This window comes from Leptonychotes weddellii, chromosome 15, assembly GCF_054177405.1.
Source record: "Leptonychotes weddellii isolate Sample4059 chromosome 15, ASM5417740v2, whole genome shotgun sequence".
Taxonomy (NCBI): Eukaryota; Metazoa; Chordata; class Mammalia; order Carnivora; family Phocidae; genus Leptonychotes; species Leptonychotes weddellii.
This window is the reverse complement of record NC_138383.1, coordinates 42,195,817-42,212,656: the sequence shown is the minus strand read 5'-3', so window position 1 is coordinate 42,212,656 and position 16,840 is coordinate 42,195,817. Positions and strand designations below refer to the sequence as shown.

Here is a 16,840-nt window from a genome sequence, read left to right as displayed (position 1 = left end):
CAGGACCCTGGGATCATGACCTGAGCTGAAGGCAGATGCCTAACAACTGTCCCTCATTTCCTTCTTTTGTGCTTAGTTTATTTTTTTGTAGTAAAACATTGAAATTCATTTCCAATTTCCTTTGATATATATTCTATGACTATTTTCTTCATGGTTATCTTTGGGATTATACTTAATATTCTAAGATTATGACACCCTAATTTCAATTTATACCAGCTTAACTTCAATAACTACAAAAACTCTGCTTCTTTGACAACTTTGTTTACACCCCTTTTCAGTTGTTATAAAATTAAATCTTTATTCATTTTGTTCCACAAAACATAATCTTTTAAATGCATTAGCCTCTTATGTACAAAACAAAAACAAAGTTACACACTAATGTTGTAATAATACTAGCTTTTAGACTAATAATTTGTAAAATATATCTCTTAAATTATGTAGAAAAGAGAAGCCATTGTTACAATAATAGTAACTTTTATAATTACTTGTGTATTTGCCTTTATTGAGATCTTTATAGTTTTTTCATACAGCTTCAAGTTACTATCTAGTGTTCTTTCATTTCACCTTGGAGCACTCCTCTGAGCATTTCTTGCAGACCAGGTTTAGTGGTAATGAACTCCGTCAGTGTTTGTTTACCCAGGATTGTCTCAATTTCTCCCTCACTTTTCAAGGACAGTTTGTCAAATATAAAATTCTTGGTTGACATCTTTTGTTTCTTTTAGCACTTTGAATTCTTGAGCCCACCATTTTCTGAACTCCAAAGTTCCAATAAGAAATCTGATAATCTTACTGAGAATCCCTTGTATGTTACAGACTCATCTTTTCTCTCTTGCTGTTTTCAAGATTCTTTGTCTGACTTCTTAAAGTTTGATTATAATGTGTCTTGGTGTGAGTGTCCCTGAGTTCATCTTACTTGGAGTTTATTGAGCTTCTTCGATGTTTATATTCATGTATTTCATAAAATGTTGATGTTTTCAGCCATTGTTTATTCAGATATTCTCTCTACCCCTTTCCCCTCTCTTCTCCTTCTGGAGGAGGTCTCCCACAATGTGTATGTTGATCCACTTAATGGAGTCGCACAGGCCCCTTAGGCTCTGTTTCCTTTTGTTCAATCTTCTTTCTGTCCCTCAGATTTAGTTTCATTTTCTTAAGTTCACTGATTCTTCTGCCTGTTCAAATGTGCCTTTGAATCCCTCTAGGGAATTTTTCATTTTAGTTGTACTTTTTAGAATTTCTTTGGGTTTCTTTTTAGGTTTTCTGCTTATTGATATCCTGCTTTGTTCATACATTATTTTCTTGTTCTCCACATCTGTTTTTTGTTTTGTTTTGGGTTTGTTTTTAGTTTTTTGAGCACCTTTTAGACAGTTGCTTTAAAGTCTGTCTAGCAGATCTACCATCAGTTCTTTTTCAGAAATCAATTTCTGTTGATTTTTTCCCTTTGAATGGACCATACTTTCCTGTTTCTTTACATGCTTTTTTTTTTTCTTTTTAATTAAAAGCTGGATTTTTGAATCTAATCATGTGGTAACCCTGGAAATTGGTTTCTCTCCCTTCCCCAGTATTCATTAAAGTCATAGTAGTAGTAGTTGCTGTTGTAGGCTGTCTCTGTGCCAAGGATCAACCTGAGGGATGAGCTTAGGGTCTCTTCAGTTCTATTCTGAGTCTGCATATCCTCTGAGCATGTGCAGTAACTTTCTAATTTTCCCTGTATATGCAGTTGTTTTTGAATTAGGAGTCCTAATCTTTAATGTCTGGCTCCCAAAGAGGGAAAAGGAGAAAATTGGAGGTGCAGGTTGGGAATAAGGAGACCAGCCTTTAAATCTCCCAGAATTCTCATCAGCTGGAGGAGGAGGGCTTGCAACAAATGAAGGAAGTGCAATCACAATAGCTCCCAGCCTCTTTGTCTACACCTCCGTGATCAGAAGCAACAACCAGCTGTCAGAGCACAGATCTCCACTATTTGGAGGACGGAGTCCTTTTTGCTCACCCCAGCATCCACAAGCTGTGCAGATGGCTTCAGGAACACGGGTACGGCTGCCTGCCACCAGTCTGGGAGTGCGTGTATGGGGGTCAGAGATCTGCAACTGTACTAAGAGCTGAATTTGACCAAAATTAACAATTTACTGCCCAAGACTCCGCCTGGAGGTTGCAAACCCTCGATAGACTCTGGAGTCTCAAAACCATCAAATCTTACCACAGCAATTGTCTAGGTGGAGAGACAGATTCCTGGTGCTTCCCACTCCACTGTCTTCCCCAAATCTTGTTTGGTTCATTTTTATTATTTCTTATTGATATTCTCTATTTAGTGAGCCAACCTTCTCATGGTTTCCTTTAGCTCTTTGGCCATATGTATAACCATTGACTTAAAGTCTTTAGTAAATCTAATGTATGCACCTTCTCAAGGATGGTTTCTATTAAGTTTTTTTTCCTGTGTGTGGGCCCAGAATTTTTTTTTGTTGAAAACCGGGCATTTTTAATATTATAATGTGGGAAGTCTGGAAACCAGATTCTCCTCCTTCCCCAGGGTTTGTTGCTGCTTGTAGTTGTCTGTTCAGCGGCTTTTCTGAACTAATTTTTGTAGTCTGTATTCTTTTTGTGTATGGTAACTGAAATCTCTGTTTGGCCAACTGAATGTGAGTCATCACAGGCTTCCTTAAGCCTGAAAACAAAGAAAAGAAAAAAGAAAAAAAAAAAGAGAGAGAGAGAAAGGGTGAAAGGGAGGGAGGGAAGGAGGGAGGAAAAATAACCGTCTGCAGATGAGCTGCATGTCTCACGACATGCCTTCAACACTCAGCTGGGCAGATTACAACTCTGCTTTAGCCCTCACTTCTTGCTTGCACAGAGCCTGCAAATCTGCCAGAGGTGAGAACTTAAAGCTTTCTTGAGTCTTTTCTGAGCATGTCCTCAACTCTGTGCAATCCCACACCCTTCATATCCCGCTCCCATTCATGTGGGAGATTTTCAAAGCCCTTTCCCCGTGAAGTGTCTCATTCCTTAGCCTTTCCTCCCAAGATTTTAATGGTTTCATTGTTTGTCCCAAGAAGAGTGGCTAATACATCTGCCTTTAAACTTAAGAGTTGTCCCTCTGCTCTGAAGAGTTCTGAGTTGCATAAAATAAAGGCAAGTCCTTTGAGCCAGTTCTTCAAGGAGCCAGTAGACAGGTCCAAACAAATAACCGTAATTCTTTGAGAACAGTATTCTACTCCCATTGGTACAAGGAACATGTACCAGGAATGCAGGCTATTGTCTTCAAGGCTGCCAGGAAGCACAAAATGAATGGGACCAGGGTAAGTTAAAGTGCCACAAAGCAATCTTTTCAAGATTCAGCCATTTTTCTTTATTGTTGTTTTGTTTTTTTACTGACCATTTACTTAGTTGCTGTAAACTTCTATTTTCTAGAGTTCCAATAAAGTCGATTCTGTTTTTGCCAATTTATTCTCTGCTTCTATGGAGAAAGAGACTTTTGGAGTTCCCCATTCCACCATCCTTGGTAGACATCTGCCAGCTTATTCATTTTGAAGCAAAAGGAAAATGTGGTTACTTTCAAGGGTTTCATAAAGCAAAGAAAACCATGCTCACAACGTATAAAGGAGAGAGCTCATTTTAAGGTCACACAGTTCTAAGCAAGAGTTAATGTCCCATGTCAACAGCGCAGGCTTCTACTTTGATTAGATCCGAGCATCAGTGTGCATTACTTTAGGTAATTAACAAAATATGCCTTCCTCTCATGCACCATCACAGGCTGTTTGGCTGAGACAGCGAGTCAGGAGGGGTCTGGACACTGCTGCGTGCGATGAGCACAGAGAGATGAGCAGTAGACCGTCTCGTACCCGGGGCAGCTGCCGGAAGCACAGCCCTCGGTGCTTCTGCACACACAAGGCCCCAGACCCACTCCACAGCAAGTCCCTCAGAGTCAGGCTGCTCTCTTGGGAGCACGAAGAAACCTGGATATGGCAGACAGTAAGTGACCAATCTTAAATTTTGTGCCAAGTCACCTATTTTAATTGCAGATTCTAACATAGGCAGAAACCACAGGGTTAAGTGTTTTTGGAAGAAAAAAATAGTCCTGGGGCTCCTGGCTGGCTCAGTCAGTAGAGCATATGGCTCTTGATCTTGGGGTCATGAGTTCAAGACCCACATTGGGGGTGAAGTTTACTTGAAACAAAAAGTAAACGAATAATCCTTTTCTTTGTGAGAATGTCATTAATCTCTTCCTCCATGAATTTGATGGGACTGCCATTAGATGACCTTGGCAGGAGAACATGCTGGTCTAACTCATTGGACCCCCGTGTTCCAGAGCCTGCTACAACTCTCATGGACAAGTTCTGAGTTCTGCACTCTGAACTGCGGGGCAGACAGTTCTTCAATGCCTGACATTAACAAGGGTCGTATCACTTGCCCTCTGCGACCACCCCCGCCCCAGCATCTCATCTTCCAGAGCATGCAGAGGTAGCATTTTGTTCAGAGCATGGCTGTGCTGTTGAACAGGGAGCAGAACAAAGCCATGCCAAGATGCAGGCGGCAGCTCACGCCAACTCGCTGACCTGCCCCCCGGGGCTCACAGCCTGCGACTCGAATTCCTCTCCTCCCACAGCCAAGTGATTACGATCAGAAACGTGCAGGTCCTGGACAAACAGAACAGGAAACGTTACATCCCTGAGAGACTACTGTGCACCATGACAGGCTGCAGAAGAGAAAACCCAACTAGCGGACCCAACACTCCAACATTCACAGCAGTGAATACACACAGTGTATTCAGCGTTCATTTTATTTTAGTTACAAAATTGCCCAAACACAAAGTTTAAAAAACACACACACAGCATTAAGTTTTTTATTCCTTCTTTTGTTGCAGAAAATAAATAATGGTCGCATAATAATTGTCCACATATGCGTGTCTATAAAAGCGTTTCTAAAAATGTCATTTGCTGGGATTCGACAGTATCATCTTTTTGGCTTTTCAGTTGCAGGTATGACACAGTATAGATCATTTGATTTCATGAACTTTTTTAAGCACTTGGGCTCCAGCAACTTTGGAAAAAGGCTGTCTGTGGGCTTAAAAGTCTTATTCCAGGTTATTGTTGAAATAGTTAAGCTACAAACAACTAGGGTTGTTAATTCATTTAGGAGGAGAATATAGTTTCTCTTTTATAAAAATCGCCCAAAAAACTCACAAACACCTAAACCGACATAAAAAGTTGGTCTATCTTCGTAGGAATTAACAAAAAGGAAGGAACAAAGCACAGACGGCCCCTGGGAAGTACATTGAATCAGGCGTGACCCCTCACAGTACTCTCTGCTTCCAGTTTGGCCCTTGGGAGTTTAAAGAAAGGAAAGCTGTTCAGTCATCTAAACCTATATTTCTGAAAAGGTAGGACATGGACTCCCCATTGTGAATCCGACGGATGGCTTCTGAGAGGATCATGCTGATATCCACAGTTTTAATTTTGGGGCACTGGAGCTTCTGGATTTCATGTGGAATCGTATTGGTAACCACCACCTGCAACAAGAGGAAAGAAATCCAACAGCATCAGAGAACCAGGTAGCTTCCTGTCTGGATCTGAAAATCTGATATATTCTCAAATTTCTGTGGTTCTACTTGACAGGAGAGTGAGTCTACCATATGTTTTCAGTCAATGTGAACACTACTCGTTTCTTTTATTAAAAAAAAGATTTATTTATTTTAGAGAGAGTGAGCGAGTGCAGAGGGAAGGGGCAGAGGGAGAGAGTCTTAAGCAGAGTCTATGCTGAGCATGGAGCCCAGTGTGGGGCCCAATCTCACAACCTGAGCTGAAACCAAGAGTCGGACGCTTAACCGACTGAGCCACCCAGGCGCCCCCACTACTTGTGTCTCTTAGGTCAAGGTCTGATACCCTGACACCCACTAAGACAGCTGCAGGCAAAAAGAGAATAAGAACTACCAGTGAGGATGTGGGGAAACTGGAACCCTCAGACGCTGCTGGCAAGAGGAGTGAAAAATGGTTTGGCTACTCTGGAAAACAGTCTGGAGGTTCCTCAAAAGGTTAAACATAGAGTGGCCACAGAACCCAAGAGAAATGAAAACATATCTCCACTCAAACACTTGCACATAAATGTTTAAAACACTATTATTTACAAGAGTCAAAAAGTGGAAACGACCCAAATTTCCATAACCTTATGAATGAAAAATCAAAATGTGGCATATCCATTTGATGAAATATTCAGCAACAAATAAGAATGAAGTATGGATACCCTGCTCCGGCAAGGATGAACTTTCAAAACAGCACACTAAGTGAAAGAAGCCAGACACAAAATGTTCCACATCACAGAATTTTATTTATATGAAATGCCCAGATTCGGTCAATTTATAGAAACAGAAAGCAGATTAGTGGATGCCTAAGGCTGAGTGGACTGAGAAGAAATGGGGAGAGGGGTGGACTGCTAATGAGAATCGGGGCTCCTTTCTGGGGGGAGGAGAATGGTGGGTGCACAATTCTGTGAATACACTAAAAACCAGTGAATGTTATACTTTAAATGGGTGAATTGTACGGTATGTGAATTATATCTCAATAAAGCTGTTTTTCTTAAAATTAAGATTTGGTAAAAAAGAAAGACAAAGAAGCACTTTCCAACAGCTACAAATGGAAAAAAAAAAATAGCCGTCCTAAAAAAAACAGGGATGGGAATGATTTGTTAATTATATTTATACTCTATACTCCCTACTTCTGAAATAAGCGTCAAGACCTCTTATAATAAAGATGCACATACACAAGGAGACTGTTGAAACAGAGGTGGACAGTCAGGAATTATTCAGAACCAGCAGCAGGGACATGAAAACCTAGCCTCATCTGATTCTTGTGACTTCCTTTTGTAGCTGATATTCCTGGCACATGAGGCAAAAATGGAAACATGAAGAGTCACATAAATTATCATGGCCTGTGAAAGAGAACAGTTCCCAAATTAAAAAAAAACAAAACAAACAACAACAAAAAAAACCCCAGAAAACCCTTCCCACTGGTATCAAGCACAGACTTCTCTGCAACCTCCCCAGAGAATTGGTGTGAGGCACGACCCGGGGCGGGGGGCGCTGCGCCTGCGCCCCCTGTGCGGTGCTCCCTTGTAGGGGTTGGTTTTTCACGCATCAACCACCCTCACTGGGGGATGTATCTTCCACATCTGTTCTTTTTTTTTTTTTTAAGACTTTATTTATTTATTTGCCAGAGAGAGAGAGCACAAACGGGGGGTGGGGGGAGCAGAGGGAGAAGCAGGCTCCCTTCTGAGCAGAGAGCACAATGCGGGACTTGATCCCAGGGCCCCGGGATCATGACCTGAGCCGAAGGCAGACACTTAACCGACTGAGCCACCCAGGCGTCCCTTCCACATCTGTTCTAACCAGTTTTTAGAAGTACCAGTTTGAGAGGTGCCTGGGTGGCTCAGTCCTTAAGCGTCTGCCTTCAGCTCAGGTCATGATCCCAGGGTCCTGGGATCGAGCCCCGCATCGGGCTCCTTGCTTAACAGGGAGACAGTCTGCTTCTCCCTCTGCCTGCCGCTCCCTCTGCGTGTGCTCGGTCTCTAATAAATAAATAAAATCTTTAAAAAAAAAAAAAGTTATCAGTTTTATTGAGATATAATTCACGTACCATCCAGTCACCCATTTAAAGTGTATGCTTCACTGGTCTTCAGAACACTCAGAGTTGGGCTTAGCACGTCCCCCAGAAAGAAACGCTGCATGCCTTCACTGTCCCTCCTCATCTCACCATTCCCCAGAGGCCTGGCAACCACTGATCTCCTGCCTTTATCTATTCTGACCATTTCATTTAAGGATTTTAACGAAAACAAACAAACCAAAAACCCCCACTTCAAATCTTGGTTTATCAACCTCGAGCACTATCTTCCGAAAGAGGAGAACGGCAGCCTCTCCACGTCCCCCACCTCCGCCTCCTACCCGGCAGAGTCCACCATTGCTCCTGCACTGTTTACACCCTACTGCTCCACTGTGCTTTGTGCTGTAAGTTTATGGGAAAAACCTGAGCTTCCTAACCAGAGTGAACACAGAAACCCAGTTTATTGATTATTATTATTATTTAAGATTTATTTATTGGAGAGCATGAGCGGGCAGGAGAAGGAGACGCAGACTCCCCATGGAGCAGGGAGCCCGATGTGGGGCTCGATCCCAGGACCCCGAGATCATGATCTGAGCCAAAGGGAGACGCATAACGACCGAGCCACCTAGGCGCCCCAGAAACCTGGTGTAGCCACTAGTTACTGGCCTGACTCCCCCTTCTGGGCATCGGTGCGAGGCCCCTCTCAAGACACAAACGCGCCCATCCGCAGAGGGGGCCTGTCCCTCAAGACTCGGGTGCACTTGTGTCCATTTCTGCTGCTTTCATGCCTCCTCTCCAAAGGCCACTCTGCTCTAGGAGGCCTGGGTCCCGCAGGGCCCCCCCCACTCCTCTGGCTTGCTTTTTCAAATCTGCCCGCACGCAGCACCCGTGGGAACCACGTGGACAGACCGTGACAGCTGCCCGAAGTCCTCTCCGTCTACTCAGTATGTGAATTCCGCATCCAGTTCGTGGCCTTGAACACCTTTCACGTATTCTTGGCCCTTAGGATGTCTGTCCCGCTGGACATAAGGAGGCTGGATCTGGTCCAAGCCACACCAGCCTGGCCTCTGTCTGAGCGAAGGCACCTTGAACCCTTGAACACAGGGCCAGGCTCAAGGAGATGGCCTGCTAAAGAGTAGAAGTGTGGGACTCGGAAAAGTAAAAGGAGTTTGAGCCATGGAGGATTCAATACCCAGGAATCTCCAGGGCAAAACACCTCCCATTTCTTGAGAGAGAATAAAGATGTGATTTATGCAGGCAGAGCAGACAAGCAGATCAGCCGGCTGACCTGGGGGGCAGACAAAGCAGGGGGAGTAAGCCTGATGGCCTTGCCTCAGGCTTGAGTGAGATGCAGGTGGCTTGGGAAACTGCCCTGTTTGCCCTCCTGCCCCAGGTCCATACCGCAGGCGTCTGTCTGTACCAGCAAGAGCTGTGCTTTGGCATCATAAATGCTCAGCCTACCGGCTGTGTGACCTGAAGAAGTCCCTTAGCCTTTCGGATGCAGGACTTCCTTTCTCTCTAAAAGTGGTGCTGATGGGCAGCCTGCAGGGCTGTGATGGAGTCTGGGGGGGGCGGCCGGGGGGGTGGGGGGAGTGTGCACAGCACCGCGCGCCATGTGCCCCATTTATGAGAGTTAGTAAAACTAGTACCATGCGCAAAAGACAGAGGCTTCCGGTCCGTGAAACGCAAACATAACCCACAGTGTGAATCGATTCTTTTTTTTTTTTTGCGAGAGAGAGAATGAGAGAGAGCACGAGAGGGAGGAGGGTCAGAGGGAGAAGCAGACTCCCCACCGAGCAGGGAGCCCTATGTGGGACTCGATCCCGGGACTCCAGGATCATGACCTGAGCCGAAGGCAGTCGCTTAACCAACTGAGCCACCCAGGCGCCCTGAATCGATTCTTAACCACCAAATAATGCAGCCCTCATCCGCTCTCTCTAACCGGGACCGGGAGGCACAGAGGTGCCGGGGCAGCGGAGCCCAGACCGTGGCAGTTACCTCGTCAATGGCGGACTCTTCAATCAGCCGGGGAGCATCTGACGACAACAAGCCGTGAGTCGCCATCACAAAGATCTTATATGCGCCCCTTTCCTTCAGGGTCTCTGCTGCGGCAAGGAAGCTGTCCACGTCGTCGATGATGTCATCCTGTCAAGTCACAGAGGGAGCAGAAGGTACATGAACACGGTGCAAAGGCGGGTTCACACAACCCGGAAAAAGAAAGGGTGTCATCCCACTCTAGCAGATCTGCTGTCCCATCTAACATATCCGGGTGGCATGGTGACACGGCCAGTCGCTGTCCCCCCGCTGCATTCCCTGCAGGCCTCTCGGCCACACCGGGGCTCCCTGGGGCCACCATCTCCACCTTATCCCTCGTGGGCCCGGAACTGTGCCCTCAGCAAGCTGGGGCTCCAGAAATGTTCACTAAAGGGTTTTTGTGTTTTGTGATTTTTTAAAAGATTTTATTTATTTACTTGACAGAGAGAGGGGGCAGCAGAAGGGGAGGGAGAAGCAGACTCCCCGCTGAACAGGGAGCCCGATGTGGGACTGGATCCCAGGTTCCTGGGATCGGGACCTGAGCCAAAGGCAGAAGCTTAACCAACTGAGCCACAGGCATCCCGTGAAGGGTTTTTGTTTTTTTTGAAATGCATAATAAAACTGTCAGAATGTGCTTGATTCTAGCTAGTCCTTTCCTCTTTTCCTGTTGGTTTTCCTTATTTTCTGAATTTTCTCCACTGGGCACATGGGAAATATACTTTCTACATATGGGAAAGATAGTAATAGTATTTTTTTTTTCAAAGATTTTATCTATTTATTTGACAGAGAGAGACACAGCGAGAGAGGGAACACAAGCAGGGGGAGTGGGAGAGGGAGAAGCGGGCTTCCCGCCGAGCAGGGAGCCCGATGCGGGGCTCGATCCCAGGACCTTGGGGTCATGACCTGAGCCAAACGCAGACGCTTAATGACTGAGCCACCTGGGCGCCCCTATAGTAACAGTATTTTAACAAACTACACAGTCCAGTGGTGTCCCACCCATGCACCACAGACTCCCAGTGTGACAGGGTAGAAAATATATATATCGGTCTCCACCCAGAGAGCACACAGAGCTCCTAAAACCCCTGCAAATTTCTAAGTGATGAGAACACTAAGAACATCATTTGTTCTATTTGTCTTTGACCCTGACCCTGACACAGGGCTCCCAAAACCCTTGTAAATTCCTAAGTGATAAGAGCACTAGAAGCATCTTTTATTCTAATGAGGTGACTCCCGGTGGGCTCCTGAATGGGGCCTGGTCACCAGAAAGACTATGCCATGAGAAGCTTGGAATTTCCAGGCCCCTAACCCCCGTTCTCCAGAGAGGGGAGAGGGGCTGGAAATGGAGTTAATGATCCAACATGCCTATGTGATGAAACCTCCATAAAAATCCCAAAAGTACAGGGTTTGGAGAGCTTCCGGATTGGTGAACACATCCACATACTGGGAGGGTGACGTACCCCAGCTCCACGGGGACAGAATATTCTGTGCTCTGGACCCTCCCAGACCTCGCCCTATGTATCTCTTCATCGGTATCCTTTATGACATCCTTTAATAAACTGGTCAATACAAGGGTTTCCCTGAGTTCTGTGAGCCGCTCTAGCAAAATTAATCCAACCTGAGAAGGGGGTCATGGGAACGTCTGCTCTGTGGCCAGATCGTACAGAAGCTGTGGGTAAGCCGGGGCCGTGCCTGCAAATGGCATCTGAAGTAGGGTGGGAGCAGTCTTGTAGGACCGACCTTTAACCCGCGGGGCTGCGACAGTAGCTCTGGGTAGACGGTGTCAGAACAGAGTTAAACTGGGGCGCCCGGGTGGCTCAGTCGGTTAAGCGTGTGACTTCGGCTCAAGTCATGATCTTGGGGTCCTGGGATGGAGCCCCACATCGGGCTCCCCTGCGCGCTCTCTCTGCACCCCTCCCCCACTCATGCTTTCTCTCTCTCAAGTAAAAGCTTAAAGAAAGAAAGAAAAAAAAAGACCTGAGTTAAATTGTAAGACAAGCAGCTGGTATCACAGAGAAAAACCTGCACACATTTATGTGAACTGTAAAGGGGATATGCAGCTGAGAGACATAGGAGGTGGAAAACGGAGTCTTTCCTATCACACCCAGGCTACCAAAGTTATTTTAAGCCCACTAGGGTATCAAGCATCGTCTAGACTTGAACAAGTATTCACACATTTATTTTATATGCATATGTATTATTCCTTTCAAATGTATAGTGATATTACTATAATCAAAGAAGAAAAACAGAGATATTACTTGAAAAGTGCTACTGGCAAAATGGTACAGCCATTCTGAAATAGTTTGACAGGTTCTTCTAACACTCTATTTGCAATCACCATGCAACCCGCCAATCGCACCTTTGGCCATTTATCCCACAAAAAGTAAAACAAAAACCCATACACAAATGTGCAGAGCAATTTTATTTCTAATAGCAGAAAACTGGAAACAATCCAAACGCCCTTCAGTCGGTGAATGGTTCAACTGTGGTACCAACCTGCATGGAAAACAGCTCAGCCTAAAAGGGTGTACTAATATACGTAACAACCTGGATGGATCTCCAGGGAAGCATGCTAGGGGAAAAAAACCGATCTTAAAGCCTGGCCAACTGTATGACTTTCTTGAAGTCACCATTACAAAGACAGAGGACAGATTAGCCATCAGGGATCGGGGGGGGGGGGGGGCCGGAGGGGACCTAGCGATAAAGGCGGGGCACGAAGGAGCTTCGCTCAGGTGATGGTGTCATTCTGTATCTGACCGAGGTGGCGGTTACACAAAGCTCCACGTGTGAGAAGCCTGCACACGTCCACACACACACACGTCACACTGGTCCTATCAGGAGCAGCTGTGTGGGTGGTGGTGATCTGAATTTCCAGATTGTGTTACTGCACCACAGTTGAGCAAGGAGGAGGAAGCTGATCAAGAGAACACAAGACTTCCCTGTATAATTTGGGGGAGAGGAGGGCCTACTTCCTATGAATCAAAATTACTTCAAAAAAAAATTACTTCTACTGCATCTTTTTAATGCAGTAGAAAGGGGGCAAAAGCATTACTGAATTCACAGCATCTTGTTACTACAGATTTTGTTAATTAAGGAATAAATTCATGGGCAGTTAGTACCCTAGAGGGTGATGTCAGAGATTTTGTAATTCAGAAAAGATTTTATAATTCAGAAGTTCACAAGCAAAATCACAAGCACTGGGGAGAACGTGGGGCCCCCACTATGGAGTCTTGGTTAACTGGTGTGGCCACTCTGGGAACAGTTTGGCACCAGTCAGGAAAGTTGGAAATGTGTGTGCCTTCTGACCCAACCACCCCACTCCCAGGTGCCAAGAAAGTTTTACACGTACGCTCCAGAAAATAGGCACAAGACTGTTCAGAGCAGTATTATCTGGAAATAGAAAAACTGTATGTTCGGTGCCTGGAGAACAGATCAGTAAGCTGTGTCATGGTAGTACCAGGAACAGCAGTAAAGAGAAATAACGTGCAACCACATGTTACTACATGGAGAAATCTCAGAACAGCATTGAATGGAAGTCATAAAGTACACAAAGACTTCATTATACAAACATCAGAAACCTGAAAAACAGAACCACCTAGCATTAGGGATATATGCATTCACGGCAAGCAAGGGCATGAATGGTGACTTCCAGGTTGCTGACAACCTTTGGGGGTAGGAGAGAGAAGAGAGACCAGGGAAGAGCCAACGTGGCCTCACGGGGACAGGATGACGTTCTGTTTCCAAGCTGAGCAGTGGGGCGCCCACGTGTTCATATTATTGTTGTTTTAATGATACAGGCATTAAATGTACTCCTTCTGTGCACTGGTTTTGTGAAGCACTAGAAGATGAGTGTTTTAAACAGTTATCAATTTTGTACCCTACCTTTATCACAAAACAATTTCTCATGTATGACAAACAGCCACACAACATTTAGTAAACTAAGTAGTTACAATTTCTTAATAAACTAATGATAACAATTTTCTGCTTTTGGACCAAAGTAAACATGTAGCACAAGGTACCAACGTAAAGGAGACTTACCTGGCCACACCACTATCCCCACACAATTAACAAATAATTCAACAGAATAACAATGGCAAATACAACAATTAACAATAATAATGAGAGATCTACATACCACAATGATGGCGATCCTTCCTCCAACATCGCCAACAACTGTGATTGGGGGCTTTTCTTTAGGAATCAGCACTGGTCAGAATAAAACACACACAAAAGTTTCTATATTAAAGCCTTTAAAAAGTTAATGTCTCATGATAAAAAGACCCAAGGAACTAGAAACAGATGGGAACTTCCTCAACCTGAAAAAGGGCAAATATGAAAAACTCACAGCTGACAGCATACTTAATGAAAGACTGAAACATTCCCCTAACATCCGGAACAAGACAAAGGATGCCTGCTCTCACCACTGCTACCCAACACGGTACTGGATGTGCTAGCCACAGCAATTAGGCAAGAAAAAGAAATAAAAGGTATCCAGATTGGACAGAAAGAAGTAAAACTACCTCTATTAGCAAATGACATGACCCTACATATAAAAAATACTAAAGAATCCACAAAGAACTACCAAAGCTAATACATCAATTCACCAAAGTTGCAAGGTAACACATAAAAATCAGTTCTTTCTACACACGAACAATGAACAATCTGAAGAAGAAATAACTCCACTTGTAAAAGCATTGAAAAGAATAAAATACCTGAAAATAAATTTAACCAAAGAGGTGAAAGACTTGTACACTGGAAAGTATAATATACTGGTGAAAAAAAATTAAAGGAAACATAAATAAATGGAAAGATATTCCATGAATTTATTCCTTAATTAACAAAATCTGTAGTAACGAGATGCTGTGAATTCAGTAATGCTTTTGCCCCCTTTCTACTGCCAGTGAACTGTATACTTTAAAACAGCTGATTCTAGGTTATGTGACTTTCACTTCAATTTTTATTTTTTATTTTTAAGGATTTTATTTATTTGTCAGACAGAGAGAGAGAGCACAAGCAGGGGGAGCAGCAAGCAGAGGGAGAAGCAGACTCCCCACTGAGCAGGGAGCCCGATGCGGGGCTCAATCCCAGAACCCTGGGATCTGAGCCGAAGGCAAACGCTTAACCGACTGAGCCACCCAGGCATCCCTCACTTCAATTTTTAAAGAAAGGTCAGTGTCACTAATGAAAAAAAGTAGGAGTGCTCTAGATCAGGGCTTCTCAACCTGGGCACCATTGACTTTTCAGTCAGGTAATTCTTTGTGGTGGGAGCTGTCCTGTGTTTTACAGGATGTTTACAGCATCCTTGGCCCCCTCAACTGTGACCACCAAAATTGTCTGCAGACACTCCAAGTGTGCTCAGTGGGACAAAATCCATGGCATCCCTGCCCCGCACCCCCCAGTTGAGAACCAATGCTGTGGATTAAAAGAGGCTAAAGACGAAGGACAACTGAATGTAACGTGATCCTAGGTGGCGGGGGGGGAACGACAGAAATGTAAAACCAAACAAAGCAAGATAAATCCCAAAACTGAAGTAATTTTGTACACTTTCCACACTTCCTTTTCCAAGCACCTAACCCCAGGACTGGGGAAAGAGTATAACAGTGTAGACTTTAGGGAATCAACCTGACAAAGAGCCGTATGAACAGTTTTACCTTTGGATTCATAAATCTCACTTTTAGAAACTTACAATGAATAAGCCCAGGTACAGAAAAAACGTTAACCCACCTATGTGCGTTACAACATTATACTGGCAAAGAACAGGTGAAAACATCAGGGTGCCTGGGAGGCTCAGTCGGTTAAGCATCTGACTCTTGGTTTTGGCTGGGGTCATGACCTCAGGGTCGTAAGATGGAGCCCCACATGGGGCTCTGCGCTCAGAGCAGGGTCTGATGGAGATTCTCTCCCTCTCCCTCTGCTCCCCCCCCCACTCGCTCTCTTTCTAAAATAAATAAAACCTTAAAAAAAAACAAACAAAACAGGTAAAAACAAATACCTGCTAGACCCTGGTTGGGCTTAGGTTTCAACCACATTCAACAGCCATTAAAAATGCTGTTCATGCAAGTTTTCAATCACCTGGGAGAAGGTGTATTATGGAGCAACACGTGCATTCTGTCCCCGTCTACACCGCAGCTCCGTAACCCAAGGAAGGAAACCATGGGAAGAGGCCCACCAAAAGATAAAAATGCTGTGTCTCTGGATCTAGTGCTGTACTGTTACAAATATTTATATAATGGGCTCCTATTCTGGAAAAGTATTGCTTTCTTTTTTATTTTTTTATTTTTTTTTTAAGATTTTATTTATTTGTCAGGGAGAGAGCACAAGCAGGGGGAGCAGCAGGCAGAGGGAGAAGCAGGCTCTCCGCTGAGGAAGGAGCCTGACACAGGACCCGATACCAGGACCCCGGTATCATGACCTGAGCTGAAGGCAGATGCCCAACCAACTGAGCCACCCAGGAGTCCTATAGAAAAGTACTGCTTTCTTTTTTAGTTGGCATTTTCCCTCTGTAAGAAACCAAAAAATACGAACTAATTTTTTAAATCTAATGATAAATATCAAAATCTTTTGATGTCATCACAATCTTAACAAGTATGTGTGAGATTCCATAGGAATAATGTTTTCTTTTGCCTCCATATGTCTATTTGCATCTATCTACTTGCTACTAACTTAAACAAGTCTAGAGGGCCAGGCCAGCAAATGTGTAAAAAAAGTTCAACATTTGGGATCTGTGGAATTAAAATTCTGCTGTATTCCCCCCCAAATCCTCTAGTGTTCACTGCTTGAGTCAAAACGTACAAACAGAAATGTTATAATTACAATCCTGAACTAAACAAGCTGAAACATAAAGAGCAAATAAGTACATAAAGGAAATGTCAGAGAGTCCTGGCCCCTCGTTTTCAGATGGGAGACCACCAGCTCCGTCTCTGCAGTCCAGAAATGACTAGCTAAGGCCACCCTTAAAGCTAAAGCCCAGGGGCGCCTGGGTGGCTCAGTTGGTTAAGCGACTGCCTTCGGCTCAGGTCATGATCCTGGAGTCCCGGGATCGAGCCCCGCATCGGGCTCCCTGCTCAGCAGGGAGCCTGCTTCTCCCTCTGACCCTCCCCCCGCCATGGACTCTCTCTCTCATTCTCACTCAAATAAATGATAAATAAATAGGGGCGCCTGGGTGGCTCAGTTGGTTAAGCGACTGCCTTCGGCTCAGGTCATGATCCCGGAGTCCCGGGATCGAGTCC

At 44.6% G+C, this 16,840-nt stretch overlaps 1 protein-coding gene across 1 annotated transcript in view; it reads right to left on the bottom strand.

Moving 5' to 3' along the window:
* Nucleotides 1-4,817: 4,817 nt before the first annotated feature.
* The window catches only part of PRPSAP2 (phosphoribosyl pyrophosphate synthetase associated protein 2), a 34,207-nt gene continuing 22,184 nt past the window's right edge, over nt 4,818-16,840 (bottom strand). Inside the window, exons 8-11 of the mRNA XM_081805993.1 lie at nt 15,336-15,357; nt 13,747-13,817; nt 9,579-9,725; nt 4,818-5,497 (exon numbers count right to left, since the gene is read on the bottom strand). Of these exons, the coding sequence (XP_081662119.1) occupies nt 5,339-5,497; nt 9,579-9,725; nt 13,747-13,817; nt 15,336-15,357 (399 nt within the window). The 3' untranslated portion in view covers nt 4,818-5,338. The remainder of the gene's footprint in view (nt 5,498-9,578; nt 9,726-13,746; nt 13,818-15,335; nt 15,358-16,840) is intronic.